The 16,970-nt window shown below is 41.9% G+C and overlaps 1 protein-coding gene across 2 annotated transcripts in view; it reads left to right on the forward strand.

Annotated features, from left to right (window-relative positions):
- Positions 1 to 635: 635 nt before the first annotated feature.
- GDA (guanine deaminase) overlaps positions 636 to 16,970 on the forward strand; it is a 48,391-nt gene continuing 32,056 nt past the window's right edge. Inside the window, exons 1-2 of one of the 2 annotated variants that reach the window (XM_050944203.1) lie at positions 636 to 1,157; positions 15,474 to 15,562. In XM_050944203.1, the coding sequence (XP_050800160.1) occupies positions 1,035 to 1,157; positions 15,474 to 15,562 (212 nt within the window). In that variant the 5' untranslated portion in view covers positions 636 to 1,034. The remainder of the gene's footprint in view (positions 1,158 to 15,473; positions 15,563 to 16,970) is intronic. The other variant, XM_050944202.1, reaches the window with a different exon arrangement.

The following is a 16,970-nucleotide window of genomic DNA, read 5'->3' on the forward strand; positions in this document are numbered from 1 at the left end:
TGCTGATAAAGCAAAAGCGGGGTTGATTTACAAATTCAGAGCCTATTTTATTGGAACCCTTAAATCCATACTTTTGGGTTCCTGGTGGCTTAGAAACATCTTTGTCTCTCTCACCTCACCCTTGCCTGCACTCTGCCTTGAAGGTATCTTAGCCACCAAGGATCTAGCCCACAGCAGGAGGGATTCATGTGAAGTCCAGAAGTTGGGATCATTTCAAGTTTTTCTTTTTAAATTATGAAAAATTCACATTGTGTGGTACTTCAGAAAGAAACAAGTGTCTAGGAGGGGAGAGATTGTAGCCTGGCAAACTGGGGTAGCAGTAGGGTGAGCAAACATCCTGATATTATTGGGACCATCCCAATATTAGGGGTTCTGTCTTACATAGGGAACTATCCTTCCCCTCACCTCTCCCCAAGTGTCATGATTTTTCACACCTGGTATCTGGTCACCCTAGATAGGAGAGGGCAGTCCCATTTCATTTGCAGCCTAAGGATATCAGGCGTTGGGCTCCAGATCTATCCCCTCCCCTTTCTTTTTCGGTTGTTTTTGTTTTAAGACATGCAGCCAATGCAGTTTGCACAAGTGTTTTTCGCTGAGCGCTGACGGCTGACACCAGGGGGGCGTGTGTTTGGGGACGTGTTTGCAACCCAGCGGGTGGACCATTGCCAGGTCCCGCTCCTCCTCCTAATCGCAAAATATGCTGCTCCCAGCCCAGGGGCTCGGCAAGTAAGCAGGCTTTTTCTGCAGGCAGGAGCTCGGAAACCTGTAGCGTCTAAGGCTGCCGCGGCAGCAACGGGGAGGAGGAAGAGCCTTCTAGCGCCAGTAACCACTCCCCAAAGGGACAGTCATTAGGGGGTGGAGAGCCAGCGCTAGGTGCGGGGGAAGCTGCTGTTGGTACGCATGGAATGAGCAGCAGCCCCCCGAGTGCAGGAGGCAGCCAGGCAGAGCTAGCGGCGGCCCGGAGCAGCAGCATCCCGGTCCTGCCCGAACCACTTCCCTTCCCGCGGCAACTCTGAGCGCCTCCGGGCACCGCCATGGGCTCCCCACAGAAGCCGCCCCTCGCTCACCTCTTCAAAGGGACCTTCGTGCACGCCAGCCGCTCCTCGCCCATGGACGTGCTGCACGGCCACCTGCTGGGCGTGGGCGACGACGGGAGAGTGAGTGGGAGGCGCAGCGTGGGCGGGGGTGTGCAGGGCGTGGTGGTGGCGGCGTCCGGGGGCTGGAACACCGGGGCACGTGTGGAAAGGGGGGGCCTGGAATACTGGGGTGCGGGATAAGGGCGTTTGTGCGTTCTGTTGGGGTGTGGGGCGGGGGCAGAGGGGTTAGGTAATACCGAGGTGTGTAGCGAGGGGTATTGCACAGTGTAGGAGAGGAGGCATGTCATCCTGAGGCGCCTCGGTGGGGGTGTGCATAAGAGTGGGAGGAGGACACAGTGTTGGGGGTTTGCATGTGGTACCGTGTGGGGGTGAGATGGGTTTTCTGTAGCGTTGCATATGTGTGTTCTGGTGGGGCTACGTACATGCCTGCCGCATGCAAGGTTAACAGGTGTGTGGTTACTGTGGGCGCACGCATGCTGTGTTTTTGAGTGACTTTCTTTGCAACCTTACAGTGAGGTTTTTAGCGGAGGAGGGCATGAAGCAGGGTGGCCTGGCGGGCTGTCAAAAAAGCAGACAAATGAAGTGGAATAATTTTTGGCATATCTTTACTTTTCTTTAGGAAGATTTGAAATGCTGTAGTATATTCATTTCCAGCTATATAGACGTCTCCCAACGTATTCATTTGCTCTCACTTGTGGCTTGAAATTATAATTTGATTTCTTGAGTCACTGTTCTGCAAAGGGGAAGGGGAAAAGGTGCTTTAGACTCATTTTTGCTGCAAAACTTTAGGAAGAGATTGAAAATGTTTGGGAAAGCAATAGAAGCAAATATTTTATGATCGGTAGGAGTTAGCCGGAGGTAACTGGTAATTCAAAGAGTTAGCTTCATAGACAGGATAAACCACTTGGCATCTTTGGAGGAACCTGCCTATGATGTATAGATTACTTTGTTTTCACTGTTTTCAAAACAGCAGTTGATTTGGACCATAAATGTTTCCTCCAGTTTTTAATCTTGATTTTCCATTCTCAGTAAAAATAAAATTCAGATGATATCCTTTAAAATTATTTCCATAAGAATAGCACAATTCTTTGTGTAGTGATGGGTTTCAGAGTAGCAGCTGTGTTAGTTTGTATCCGCAAAAAGAATAGGAGTACTTGTGGCACCTTAAAGACATTTTCTCTTGTCAGAAGCAAAAACGTACAGAGTAATAACTGACTGATTATGTAGAACTTTGAAAATAGAATGTACTCTATAAAATAAGAATTATTAATATAACTCATGGATTACTGATTCAATGATGTGAGTCAATTAAAAAAATGGAAAAATTACTTTTATTAATTGTGCAAGAACAAATATAATGGGGCATCTGTGTTATTACCCTAACAATGCTAAATGTAGGCCTCAATCCTACAGTGTGCTCTGCACAGGTAGATCCTTGAGCTTTGTGGAATCCCATTGACTTCAATGGAGCTTCATGTGTAAAGAAATTATAGAAAGATCATTTTCCTCACCATGTCTTCTTTTTGTTATAAGGAGGAATACAGCAATTGATGTCTGGCTTGCATGAAATTTGACAGACATGACTAGCAGACTGAACTTTGGAGCCCTTAAAAACACTCTCTCCTCCTGCTCCCCCCACCCTATTCTCACCATGGCCTAAAGTTTGCACTTTGATCTGACTGGGTTTCCATCAAATGCAGATTTGATTGCAGGATTAGGACCCAACTTCCTCTTTCAGGGGCCATTGTGGGGAGCCTTCTTATGGCTCATTAAGGCTTGGTGTAAAACCCACTGAAGTCAATGGAAAGACTCTTATTAACTTCAAAGGGCTCTGGCTAAAAAGTTAAACTTCTATACATCTGAGTGGCTGCCAACTAAAGACAATATAGTTGAGTGAATGGTTAAAGAGTTTTCTCAATATATTTCAAAGTTAGTGAGTTCAGTACTTTAAACTTCTACTGTTATATTTTATTATTTCAGTGTCTGCTGAATCAGTGTATTTTCCCCACACATAGTGCCTGATTCTGTAGTTTTAATTCATGCAGAGCTCCTGTTAGAATCAGTGAGAATTTGATTGTGTAAAGACTGCAAGATTAGAAACTTGATTAGCCTTATCATTCAAATATATTTGGAAAATATTTCAGTACTTTTGTTGAATTAAAATAGAAGAGTCTAAAATGGAATAGTTCAGACTCACAGAGCACATCAAGAGCTGTGTGCAGGAATCTCACAGAGGTCACTGCAGGAAGGAGTGATCCCTGGGGAGAGATGAGAAGGAGAAGCTGGAAGTCATGTGACCCATGGGAAGTGTAAGAGCCTCCCATGCAGAAGGGGAGGCGTGGAAGGCAGTAGAAAGATGATGGGGAGAAGGTTACAAAGGGGTGGTGAGAGGGGGGCTTAGGTTGAGCAAGGTGGAAGCAGGAGGAGAGGCATGAGTGGAGCTGAGTAGGGTCTTAGAGGGGAGGAGAAGCCTGACCCAGATGCAGGAGGACGACAGTGGAGACTCTGAAGAAGTGAGTGATATGAACAGAACAGCAGAGGAGAGAGGTGATTTTAGCAGCAGCACTTTGGTTGAGCCAAGTGGAGCATGTCTCAGCCGGGCCAGAGAGGAGGCAGTCACAGGAGTCAAGGGGAGAGATGACTTAAGAAGGGAGTAGAATTTAGTTAGCGGGTGAGGAAGGGATGGAAGAACAGCGTATTCAGTGGCAGCTTGGGTGTGGGCATCATGCTGGGCAGGTCCAGGACAGAGAGGCAGAGAAGGAGGGGAGCAAGGCCATAGGAATTGATGGTAATGAATCTTATTTTTCTTTGCATCCAGTTGGCCTGGGTGGGGTGGGGAGGGGAATTCCCTGAGGCCTGTAAAGCTCTTCGAGATCTTCAGCTGGGTGGTGCTCTAGGAGGGCAGGGCATTTTGCTTTTGGGATAGATAGTATGTTCCTGCCCCTCCCACTCCTAACTGCAACAGACAATTCTAGTGGCTGCTAAGCAATCACAAACTTTAGCCTGAAGGGTTGTGGCACGGCCCATGCAATCAGTCCCAAAATTTCCAGGGATGTTCAAGGCACCAATGGACAGAATCCTAATGATTTTGGTGAAAATCAGAAAACCATAAAAGATTGATTTCCACTGGTGAGAGAGGAAAATCAGGCCCACAGAGTGCCCCTTTTGTGCTGAGCAAAGGTAATAGCTTTGGTGCTCCTGCTGCGGCCTACACACATGGCGGGCAGCTGCTTAAGATGTTGCTCTTCCTCGCTGGGTGTACAGCTCAGCCTCCATGAGCAGTGAAGTGTGCAACCCTCTAGAATGACAATTTGCATGCCCTTTGCATCAGTGGGGGACACACCTAGCTTTGGCAGTGACATTGCACACTCAGAGGGTGGTGGCTGGGTAGTTTGGGTCATAGCCAGGGTCCTAATCTTCCTACATTCAGTCAATGCCAAGAAGTCAATGTTAGGGGAGGAGACAGTACATCTTTTTTAGCCATGTCATTACTGAAAACACTTCTCCCCCTGGAGGTATTAGCCTATCTGTCTCTGCACTATTCAAGGGTAATGCTTCAGCTACTGCCATCGCAGGCACTATAGCTCATTCCATCCTTGCACACTTCTAAGAGCCATAACTAAGCCCCAGAGCTGAGAGATCAGGCACACAAAAAGCACTCAAGCTCTGGAAACTCCACCACTAAGGGTGCTCCAGCAACATTAACTCATTTGTATTACATACTCTTACTATTAGAACTTTTAAAATACACAAAGTAATACATTAAGGTTTATAGTTAAGACTACTGACTTTAGCATAGCTAGAGCAACCTTAATTTGTAATTTCTTAACCTTTGAATGTTTAGACTGACAACCTTCATATTTCAGTAAACATTCTTTTGCATTTAAGTTCCTATGATTTATTAAGAATAATAAAAAATGGAACATAATTGACTTGTGCAGTTCAGATATTTCTGCCTTCACCAGACAATCTTGTGGATGCCGTTTTCTGCTATTTGTCTTGCATAGCATACAAACTCTCCTGGTTTGACCATCTCAGCTTATCAGTTTGTTGAGCCAGCAAACATTTTTCTAACCAGTTGCTCATTTAACAAGCTAGGCAAAGATGGGTAGTATGTTGCTCTTTAAGTGGGCAGCTAACAGTTTAATGGAATGTATTACTGTGCATGCTCAGTTGTACATTTTCAAATGTGTATTGCAATTAAACAGGATGGGGTGGGGTTTTATGATGGTTTTATTAGCGTGAATTTATAATGACTATTTTGCAGTAGTTATACAAGTCATCTAAAACAACTGCCAAAAAATCCACTTCTTTCTTACCATACCATCATATATTCTGTTTATTCCATATTTTACAGAGGTTTTAGAGTTGTTTTTTTAATGGTCCTAAGTTTTTCATCTCCCTGCCCTCAAAGACTTTAGAGGATCATGATGATCCCTGCTGACCTTAGTCTGACCTGCACATTGCAGGCCACAGAACCTTGTCCATCTTCTCCTGTAATAGACTCCTAACCTCTGGCTGAGTTAATGAAGTCCTCAAATCCTGGTTTAAAGACTTCAAGTTACAGAGAATCTACCATTTATATGAGTTTAAACCTGCAAGTGACCCATGCTGCAGAGGAATGCAAAAAACTCCGAGTCTCTGCCAATCTGATCCATGGAAAATTCCTTTCTGATCCCAATTATGGTGAGCAGTGAGACCTTGATTTTTCTCACTATCATTAGTATAATTGTACAGACCGTGGAAAGCAAGAAAAAATTATCACTTAAAATTTGATATTAAAAATAGTTTTTATATTTTGCTCTAAAATAATTTTTTCCAATGTTGTAATTTTAAAATCTGATAATCTCATAATCTGATAAAGAGAGAAGCATGAGAAAGAATGGAGTCTCAAGATCAAATACTAGCCCTGATGTTTTGCGAGATAATAGAATTTATGTATTCACTGGACCAGGACTGAGTATTATCCATATTGAGCCTTGGGTCAGTGAAATTTTGTGGAAAAATTCACATTTGGAAGAAAGAAGGAAACAATTTTATAGGCTTTTAACAAAATAAAACAAAAACATAGTTGTCTGTTTTGTTTTTTAAAAGCCTCCTGGGAAAGATAGATTAACAAGCAAAGTGCCAGTGACATATTTAAAGGTACAAGTTCAATAGAGAATTCATGGTGATAAGGTATGGCATAAAGTTTTTAGTGGCATGAGTTTGGGATAGCTGCATTGCTCAGAAAGATGGGTTACTCACTAGTAACCATTGTTGTTCGAGTCAACTTAGTGTGTGCATACTTGTGGATGTGGCTTACACTCACAAAGTGTGGAAAGATAATTTTTTAAAAAAGTGCCTTCTGTAATCTCTTTTCCTCTATTTCCTTTCACATCATTATATTTTTATTAAAATTTCAACTATTCATATTTCCCATTAATAAACATTATAGAAATTCTAACCATTTTTCTACAGCTGAGAGAGAAAGAAGGCCCAAATCTGCTTCCACTGAGGTTAATGAGAGTTTAGGCATTAAATTCAAGAGAATCTGTATTACGCCCAGAAAGAGAAATATCCAGAACAACCCATACTTACATTTATAATATATAAAATCCAAGATGGGAAAAGTCCAGCCATATGAAGATGGGATAATGACATTTGGTTCAAAGTGCATCTGCCAAGATGAAGCTTATTTAGCCTGGTTGATGTAAAACAGATTCTGTAAATATCACCATAAATTGATAGTAAATTAAACCAAACCATTAGATGTGAACTTGCCTTGGTTGTATAACCATGTGATCTTTTTGCTGTTGACCTTTTTCCCATCCCACCTCTTCTGTATGTTATAATGGTTCGTCCCTTTCTGTCTAAAGTTAGGCTCCGATCTTGCAAAGACTTACACACGTGTTTAACTTTAAGCATGTAAATTATCCTAATTGATTTCTATGGGATTCAAGTCGTTGCAGGATTGGGACCTCAGATTTGCAACCTCATCAGGGAAGTGCCAAGCCTGGTTTCGGTTGCTATATAAATAAATAAATGACAATACTAATGACCATACTGAAATGCGTTGGAACGTTGACTGCAAACTTCAGACTAATTATGAGCTGAAATAAATCATGTTTAAATTCACCTCTCATTGGTGACATAGACTCATAGACTCTAGGACTGGAAGGGACCTTGAGAGGTCATCGAGTCCAGTCCCCTGCCCTCATGGCAGGACCAAATACTGTCTAGACCATCCCTAATAGACATTTATCTAACTTACTCTTAAATATCTCCAGAGATGGAGATTCCACAACTTCCCTAGGCAATCTATTCCAGTGTTTAACTACCCTGACGGTTAGGAACTTTTTCCTAATGTCCAACCTAAATCTCCCTTGCTGCAGTTTAAGCCCATTGTTTCTTGTTCTATCATTGGAGGCTAAGGTGAACAAGTTTTCTCCCTCCTCCTGATGACACCCTTTTAGATACCTGAAAACTGCTATCATGTCCCCTCTCAGTCTTCTCTTTTCCAAACTAAACAAACCCAATTGTTTCAGCCTTCCTTCATAGGTCATGTTCTCAAGACCTTTAATCATTCTTGTTGCTCTTCTCTGGACCCTCTCCAGTTTCTCCACATCTTTCTTGAAATGCGGTGCCCAGAACTGGACACAATACTCCAGTTGAGGCCTAACCAGCGCAGAGTAAAGCGGAAGAATGACTTCTCGTGTCTTGTTTACAACACACCTGTTAATGCATCCCAGAATCACGTTTGCTTTTTTTGCAACAGTATCACACTGTTGACTCATATTAAGCTTGTGGTCCACTATGACCCCTAGATCTCTTTCTGCCATACTCCTTCCTAGACAGTCTCTTCCCATTCTGTATGTGTGAAACTGATTGTTCCTTCCTAAGTGGAGCACTTTGCATTTATCTTTATTGAACTTCATCCTGTTTACCTCAGACCATTTCTCCAATTTGTCCAGATCGTTTTGAATTTTGACCCTGTCCTCCAAAGCAGTTGCAATCCCTCCCAGTTTGGTATCATCTGCAAACTTAATAAGCGTACTTGCTATGCCAACATCTAAATCGTTGATGAAGATATTGAACAGAGCCGGTCCCAAAACAGACCCCTGCGGAACCCCACTTGTTATACCTTTCCAGCAGGATCGGGAGCCATTAATAACTACTCTCTGAGTACAGTTATCCAGCCAGTTATGCACCCACCTTATAGTAGCCCCTTCTAAATTGTACTTTCCTAGTTTATCTATAAGAATATCATGCGAGACCGTATCAAATGCCTTACTAAAGTCTAGGTATATCACATCCACCGCTTCTCCCTTATCCACAAGGCTCGTTATCCTATCAAAGAATGCTATCAGATTAGTTTGACATGATTTGTTCTTTACAAATCCATGCTGGCTATTCCCTATCACCTTACCACCTTCCAAGTGTTTGCAGATGATTTCTTTAATTACTTGCTCCATTATCTTCCCTGGCACAGAAGTTAAACTAACTGGTCTGTAGTTTCCTGGGTTGTTTTTATTTCCCTTTGTATAGATGGGCACTATATTTGCCCTTTTCCAGTCTTCTGGAATCTCCCCCGTCTCCCATGATTTCCCAAAGATAATAGCTAGAGGCTCAGATACCTCCTCTATTAACTGCTTGAGTATTCTAGGATGCATTTCATCAGGCCCTGGTGACTTGCAGGCATCTAACTTTTCTAAGTGATTTTTTACTTGCTCTTTTTTTATTTTATCTTCTAAACCTACCCTCTTCCCGTAAGCATTCACTATATTAGACATTCCTTCAGACTTCTCAGTGAAGACCGAAACAAAGAAGTCATTAAGCATCTCTGCCATTTCCAAGTCTCCCGTTACTGTTTCCCCCTCCTCACTGAGCACTGGGCCTACCCTGTCCTTGGTCTTCCTCTTGCTTCTAATGTATTGATAAAAAGTCTGCTCATTTCCCTTGATTCCCATAGCTAGTTTGAGCTCATTTTGTGCCTTTGCCTTTCTAATCTTGCCTCTGCATTCCTGTGTTATTTGCCTATATTCGTCCTTTGTAATCTGACCTAGTTTCCATTTTTTATATGACGCCTTTTTATTTTGTAGGTCATGCAAGATCTCGTGGTTAAGCCAAGGTGGTCTTTTGCCACATTTTCTATCTTTCCTAACCATCGGAATAGCTTGCTTTTGGGCCCTTAATAGTGTCCCTTTGAAAAACTGCCAACTCTCCTCAGTTGTTTTTCCCCTCAGTCTTGATTCCCATGGGACCTTAACTATCAGCTCTCTGAGCTTACCAAAATCCGCCTTCCTGAAATCCATTGTCTCTATTTTGCTGTACTCCCTTCTACCCTTCCTTAGAATTGAAAACTCTATGATTTCATGATCACTTTCACCCAAGCTTCCTTCTACTTTCAAATTCTCAACGAGTTCCTCCCTATTTGTTAAAATCAAGTCTAGAACAGCTTTCCCCCTAGTAGCTTTTTCAACTTTCTGAAATAAAAAGTTGTCTGCAATGCAGTCCAGGAACTTATTGGATAGTCTGTGCCCCGCTGTGGTATTTTCCCAACATATATCTGGATAGTTGAAGTCCTCCATCGCCACCAAATCTTGGGCTTTGGATGATTTTGTTAGTTGTTTGAAAAAAGCCTCATCCACCTCTTCCACCTGATTAGGTGGCCTGTAGTAGACTCCCAGCACAACATCACCCATGTTTTTTACCCCTTTTAGCCTAACCCAGAGACTCTCAACACTTCCATCTCCTATGTCTATCTCCACCTCAGTCCAAGTGTGTACATTTTTAATATATAAGGCAACACCTCCTCCCTTTTTCCCCTCTCTATCCTTCCTGAGCAAACTATACCCATCCACACCAACATTCCAGTCATGTGTATTATCCCACCAAGTTTCAGTAATGCCAACAATGTCATAGTTGTATTTATTTATTAGCACTTCCAGTTCTTCCTGCTTATTACCCATACTTCTTGCATTTGCATATAGGCATCTAAGATACTGGTTTGATCTTGCCTCCCAGCTTTGCCCTGACCCTCCTTTCTCTCTGCCCATGCTCCCTCCTGTGTCCGACCCATCTCCCAGGTCTTGTTCCCCACTTACCTGTGGGGTTTGTTCACCTGTCCCCGTCGAACCTAGTTTAAAGCCCTCCTTACTAGGTTAGCCAGTCTGTGCGCAAATAAGGCCTTTCCCCTCCTCGAAAGGGGAACGCCGTCTCTGCCTAGCAGTCCTTCCTCGAATAGCCTCCCGTGGTCGAGGAAGCCAAAGCCCTCCTGGCGACACCATCCTCGCAGACAGGCATTCACCTCCACGATGCATCTGTCTCTGCCTGGGCCCCTACCTTCGACAGGAAGAATCGAAGAGAATACCACCTGTGCTCCAAACTCCTTAACCTGTACTCCCAGAGACCTGTAGTCACTCTTGATCTGCTCAGTGTCACACCTCACAGTATCATTTGTGCCCACATGGATGAGTAGCATGGGGTAGTAGTCAGAAGGCCGGATAATCCTCGACAATGCCTCTGTAACATCTCGGATACGGGCCCCTGGCAGGCAGCATACCTCCCGGGATGAACGGTCAGGGCGACAGATAGGTGTCTCCGTCCCCCTCAGCAGAGATTCTCCAACCACCACTACCCTACGTTTCTTATAATCAGTGGTGGCAGCAGACCTCCCAGCCTTAGGGATACAAGGCTTCCCCTCCTTAACTGTTGGGGGTGATTTCTTCTCTCCTGTATCAAGAAGAGCATAACGGTTCTCTATTACCACGGCAGGAGGGTTCACAACAGGGGTGGAGCACTGCCTGCTGCCAGAAGTAATCAGCTGCCAGTGTCCACCCTGAGCCATCTCCTCCTCCACTGGTGTGTCAGTAGTCCTGTGAACTGGGACAGCTACATCAGCTGTCTCCACATGGATACTGTCCAGGAATTGCTCATGGATACGGATGTTCCTCAGCCTAGCCACCTCTTCCTGTAGCTCTCCCACCTGCTGCCTGAGAGATTCCACCAGTAGGCACCTTTCACATTGGATGCCACCCCCAGCCTGGATATCAGTAAGTGGAAATTGCAAGTTACATAGCTTATTTAGAAAGGTTTATTCTCTAAGGAGGAAAAAAGTACATAAATGACTTACCACCTGTATTTATCAGTGGAGAGTCAGTTACTACTGTACTTCAGTATAATCAAATGGAAGATTAAGCATGTTTCTATTCTGATTTGTATTTACATATGAAGTAGTAAGTAGTGAAAAAGGTAGGAGTGTGCGATTTCAACTTATTGCTCCCATAAAATAAGAGTCTCACTTATAAACAAACCTGTAAAGCAATTTTCTCTCTTAGTTTCCCACACTGCAAAAGTTGGGTCCCAAATGCTTTAGGCTACCAAGAATTATGGGTGAGTAATTGATGTGGAGAACTTCAGTTCTATTTTGAATGATACAGAATTGTATTTAGTCACTCCACGTTTTTAATAACTTGAGAAAGACAAAAGGTACTCACAAGTACTGGCAGTCTCTTCTCGGTATCGATCAGAAGTACCATTGGTATCTAGGTTAATCTGAAAATTCCATTTCTTTCTATTACAGTGCCTTAGATTGAAACTGGGCACCAGTTCCCGTTTAGTATTCTGTCATTGGTACAACCAATCCATATGGGAGAACTAGTTCCAGATTGCGTAACTGTACTTGGGTGGGAAAAGGGATTTTATCCGATTCCTTTGAAAATAACATAGTTTGAATTAATTTCCATGGTGCATTCACCGATTTGAACTGTAGGAAGTAATTAAAAAATTCTTTTGCATCATAAAGTCCCTGGTTGATCTCCAGTTCTTTCTCAGACACAGAGGCCCTGATTTTTCAGTGTAATTGTTTGCACCAGTGCAAGAAGAGTGCAGTACATTACCATTTTAATATGGTAGCATTTTGCATCCACTTTCCCTTGATGGCAATGACTGCACATGCAATGACTGCAGAGTAATGAAAAATAGGACCCAGCAACCATTATTAATTAGATGTCAGTTGTTATACACAGGCACATAAAACTCAAAAGCAAAGATATTTGATGGCTGTTTAGGTCACACCTTGTGGGGAACCCATGTTTGTGTGAACAGCATGAGTCCACGTTTATGAATGTTCATTGACCTAGGTAGATTTTCAGGGGGAAAATCTAGAACCCACCTTTACACTGCTTTAATTTCATTCATAGTTCTAGACTAACCTTTCACACAGCCCTATGTTATTGCCTAATTTTCCTGGCTTTAGGGACTGTATATTTCTGCTAGGATGAATTCTACATGACTGATTACAGTAAGGCTTTCTGTTGTTCCAGAACTGAATCATTTCAAAACATCTTGAGTAATGGTTTGCTATGAATAAAATACCCACTCCTGTTCCATGGCAACAAGTCTGTTTCCAGCATTTGCCATCTGGTAGTTCATGTTTGTCTTTCTCTTACTTTGTTCAGCAGCTAGCATTAGTCATTCCCCATCCATTTTTACTTCAGCATCTCTGTGACATTTTCGTTATTGCTCATCATAAATTTCAGTAGATCTGGACTATAAAACATCTGCAGGTGTTCAACTGATTGAACTGACTGAACACACCAAACATGCTTTCAAAAAGAGAGAGAGATGTTGCCTTATCTGAAGTGTCAATGGATTATTACACTTTTGTGATTGTTGTTAAATATTTATTTTATTGTAGTGTCCTAAGGTTCCAGAGGAACTTAGTGAAAAATCTGCAATCACACGCTGTTCAAAAATATGCAGGATTCTGAAAAAAATAAATCAGCTTTTTCAGTTAAAATCTTAGTTATTGTTTAAAAATTATTAGATTTTTCTTCAGGGAGACCCTTATTTATATCTTTTCATTAAATAAAACTAACTTATAATAACCATGTGTCCAGGTACCTAGCTGGTCCATATTAAACCATGGGTGGGTTTTTTGCTGTTTTGTTGTCCTTGTCCTCGCTTTCCCTGCGCCGTCTTATTGTGTGTTAATCGGTTGTTAAATCTTGTCTAAGGACTGATCAATGTACAGTTTTTGTACCACTATAACTATATAAGTTTAGAAATTAGAATAGTTAATATTGTATAGCCCCCTAGTGTTAAGCAATTATGCCAGTATAAAGTTGCTTTAGCATTATATCTTATTCCCTTATATTTATGTTAAGGGTCAAAAGAATTGCCTATGTTACTGGATACTGTAAATGTGAGTTCCAGTAAGGCCACCATAGAGCTGCCTGTTCTTTTGTATGGCATTTGAAAAGCAATGGGCTGGGATTATAGTTGTATTTTAATTTGAAAGCCATTCTAATGCTTCTGGGGTAGCTAGGTGAATCCCCTTTGTACCACTGCTGTAAGTGTGAATTAGGCAGTTGTTTGTGATGTGTTGCATGGTTTGTTTTTCACCACAGTTACAATTTGGTGGTTCTTGGATTTTGTATTTGTGGAGGAAATATCCACACCTTCCATGCATTGTCTGAATGCAGTTGAGTGCAGGCCCCTTCCTACAGGGAAGGCAGAATCAACGAGAATGGTGAGGAGCTGCTGCACCATACTGGTGTGCAGTACTCCACTGGTGACAAAACAAGGGCTTGTATTGACATTCGAAGTGTGCATGCTGTTGACAACAGGGGGTGCTATTACCCCTGAAATGGATCTGTACTGGCTCCCGGAGGAGCAGATTACTGTCATACCATTGAAAAAGGTCCAATTATCTTTAATACACAGCATTTTATTGAGAAGGAATTATACAAGCAGTAAAAGGTTATATTAAGCACACAACTCCTATGTTGGACATTAAGAGCTAGACATTAAGAGCTACACATTCCTCTTAATGAAGTCTCTCTTTCACAAACACACGGAAACAGGCCCTGTGCTAGCCTCACGCAGTTCCTGCTTGGCAAACAGAGAAGATGGTTACCAATTTCATAGATGGTTTCTTCCTTCCTGGTCTGTTCTTCTCAGCCCTCTGGTCTGTCTCAGATTCCCTTGAGGCAAGGCCTTGGTTGCCTTGAGACCCCTGTGGTTCTCAATCCTACCTGAGCCCATGGAACAGAGTTTTGGCTACTCTGTCTGGCAGCATTGCTTCTTCAACCGTCAATTAAGGAATCCCAACCACCGTAATTTACTTTGCTTGATTCTTATACTCTTTTTCCTCAAAGGAGTCACATGTCTTAAAAGCATACCCAGTGGGCGTATTGTTACTAATTTTACCTAATTAGTGTTTTAGAAAGGGCTGGCGAGGGTGGTACCAAACGAAGATCACCCCACGTTTACACATGTATCAACCATTCACTCTGATTCTTTGCGTGGTGTCCTTGCAGTAAGGTCACTACAACCAGGTCAACCTGTGCTCCATGCTGGAACTTTATGCGTGTGATATTTACTTTTGGATGGGCCCATATTTGCTGTTCAATATTGATCGTACACGCAGACTTTGCTAGTTCTTTATCAAATAAGCTTCTGCCTAAAGGGAACCTGCTCTCAGGATCCTCTGCAACCATTCACCCATGTTTAAGTCATGCCAAGTTATGCTCACACCATTCATTCAGTATGGCCACACCAGTTTAGCACCGTCCCACACAGGCATCACATCCCCAGGATGTGTCAGCAAGCTTCTGACTGATGTTAACCCTTCTTTTTGGTGGTGTCAGGCTATTGGCAGTAGCTCGGCATCCAGTCAAGGGTAACTCCAAGGTACCATGGATTGTAGTCATGCAATAAAGGCAGACCACAAAAGTCCACTTTCAGTGGCACCTTGGCCTCGTGGTTGTTCAAGTGGAAGGCAGAGATGAGCGTTTTCAAAGGGTTGCAGTTGCCAAGCTTTGAAATATGTCTCAAGCATCTGGAAGTGAATTTTTCGTAACTGTCTCTGCGGCCTTCAGAGAGGATGCTTGTGTTGCTAGCACAAAATCATCTGCATAGATGACTTTACAGGATGATGTGACTGCAGTGTTGTTGATATAGAGGTTGAACAGTGCAGGCATTAAAACAGATCCATAGAGCTATAAGCTGAGAAACCCACTACTACTAGTAGAATTGTTGTACACCAGCTGTTATGAAGTGTGAAGGTGGATGCTGAAACTATGCCAATCACATAGTGACTTGTTATGGAGTGTAGATAGTGCCTGGATTCACTTCTCATAAGAAGTTGCAGGTACAGGGTGGGTTGGTTTGCTTAGTGGACCATGAATAGGCATTTCAAAGGCATTTCAAAGTCAGACAAATCAGGTAGAACAGATGTTTTAATTCAAGCCCGTTTCTGCTGTAAAGAAATATGCACTTAAAACCAGATGTTGTAAAATGATTACTGTTTTGTCATCATGTGATGTTAATGTTGTGTATATATTTAAATACAATATTAAAACATTTAACTATTTTGTTTTTCTCCTTTAGATTGTGTTTTTGGAGCAGGCAGATCAGCAGGAGCAACTAGCAAAGAAGTGGGGCTTCAAAGCATCTGATATAAGAGAGCTTAGTAATCAGTAGGTATTGTATTTAAGTTCATTTAGTCATTTTGGTTTCAATTTGTTCCGTGGATGGCTGAAGTATTACATATGTATTTGCACTCCATTCCATCCTTTGTGGTTTTGCCTATGCAAAGCATTTTGGATTGGGCCCTAAATGTGGGCAGTGAATATGCTTTTGTCATTCCTTGAGCTGGGAGTTTAGCAATGAGTGAATTGTGGTAGCTGATTCATAACTCTCAGATTGTAAAGCCATATTTAGGCTTGACAGATAACAACCTATTCTTTTTGCATACCTGTAAACAATATTCTCTATTTTTTTCAGTAGTGTACATTTACATTCTGTTGTCCATTTTGTTGGCAGCAGGCTGTGCCAATGGATCCTGGTGGAAAACTCCACAGCAGAGTTAATAAGTAGGGGTAGCACTTCACTTTAAAATTCTGGCTCAGCTGTCAGTTAGCATGATGTCTGTTTGCGTTAGCTTCCTGTCTGATAAGACTGAGGTATAGATTTCAAAATATGACACGTTTGTACATTTCACACTATTGAACAGTTGAGCAAATAACACACACAAACAAAATTCTGCCAATATTCATCCAAATTCAAAAATGAATTTTGATTCAACCATACTTGCAATTCTTGCGTTTGTGCTTTGAGAACATTCAAATTGTCAGTATTTATTATCAAAATAGTAATGAAAAGCAAATTTGAAACAAAAATGCTTGAATATTTGGCAAATGTGAATTTTGAGTTGTATACTTAATTGTAATATTCAAAATACATGCTGTGTAGGTTAGTTACATATGTCACCCAATCAGGGCAGAAACTGTAGCATGTGACTTACGGAACAAATTAACACAGAGCAAATTTCAAAAGTTTGAATATAAAATGTTCCTAATTAACAATTAACACAAAATTCATATAGGAAAATTCATGAAGAAATTTGTGAATATTTTTGAACAAATAAGTCAGACTTTCATGGTTTGTTTATGATATTTCATAATCAGAAAAAAGTGAAATTCAGCAAATACATTATGATGGATGATTCACTCAACTCCATTGCCAAATGCATTTTTTTTTTAGAAGAGGTTTCATCACATTTGGAAGAAATACTTATAGCCATATAAATTCGTTTCCAAGAAAATAACTTCAGCGTATGAGAATAAGAGTTTTGTGATACTACCAGAGAGGGAAATTATCATTTTCTACTATTTTAAAAATATTTAACATCATGTTTACTTTTAATTCCTGATGGAGCCCATGTTCCAGAGCGTCTGGTGCTGGAAGTCCACTCAGGGGTAGTTGTGGTGACACAAGGCAGCATCCTAGAGTGCCTGATGCTGCACACAGTAAAAGGATGTACTTCTTTAGTAGAAGTCTGTACTTTGGATGCTGAAGATCTGGGGTTCAAACCCAGCAGACCAC

Source organism: Gopherus flavomarginatus, chromosome 3, assembly GCF_025201925.1.
Source record: "Gopherus flavomarginatus isolate rGopFla2 chromosome 3, rGopFla2.mat.asm, whole genome shotgun sequence".
NCBI classification, from domain to species: Eukaryota; Metazoa; Chordata; order Testudines; family Testudinidae; genus Gopherus; species Gopherus flavomarginatus.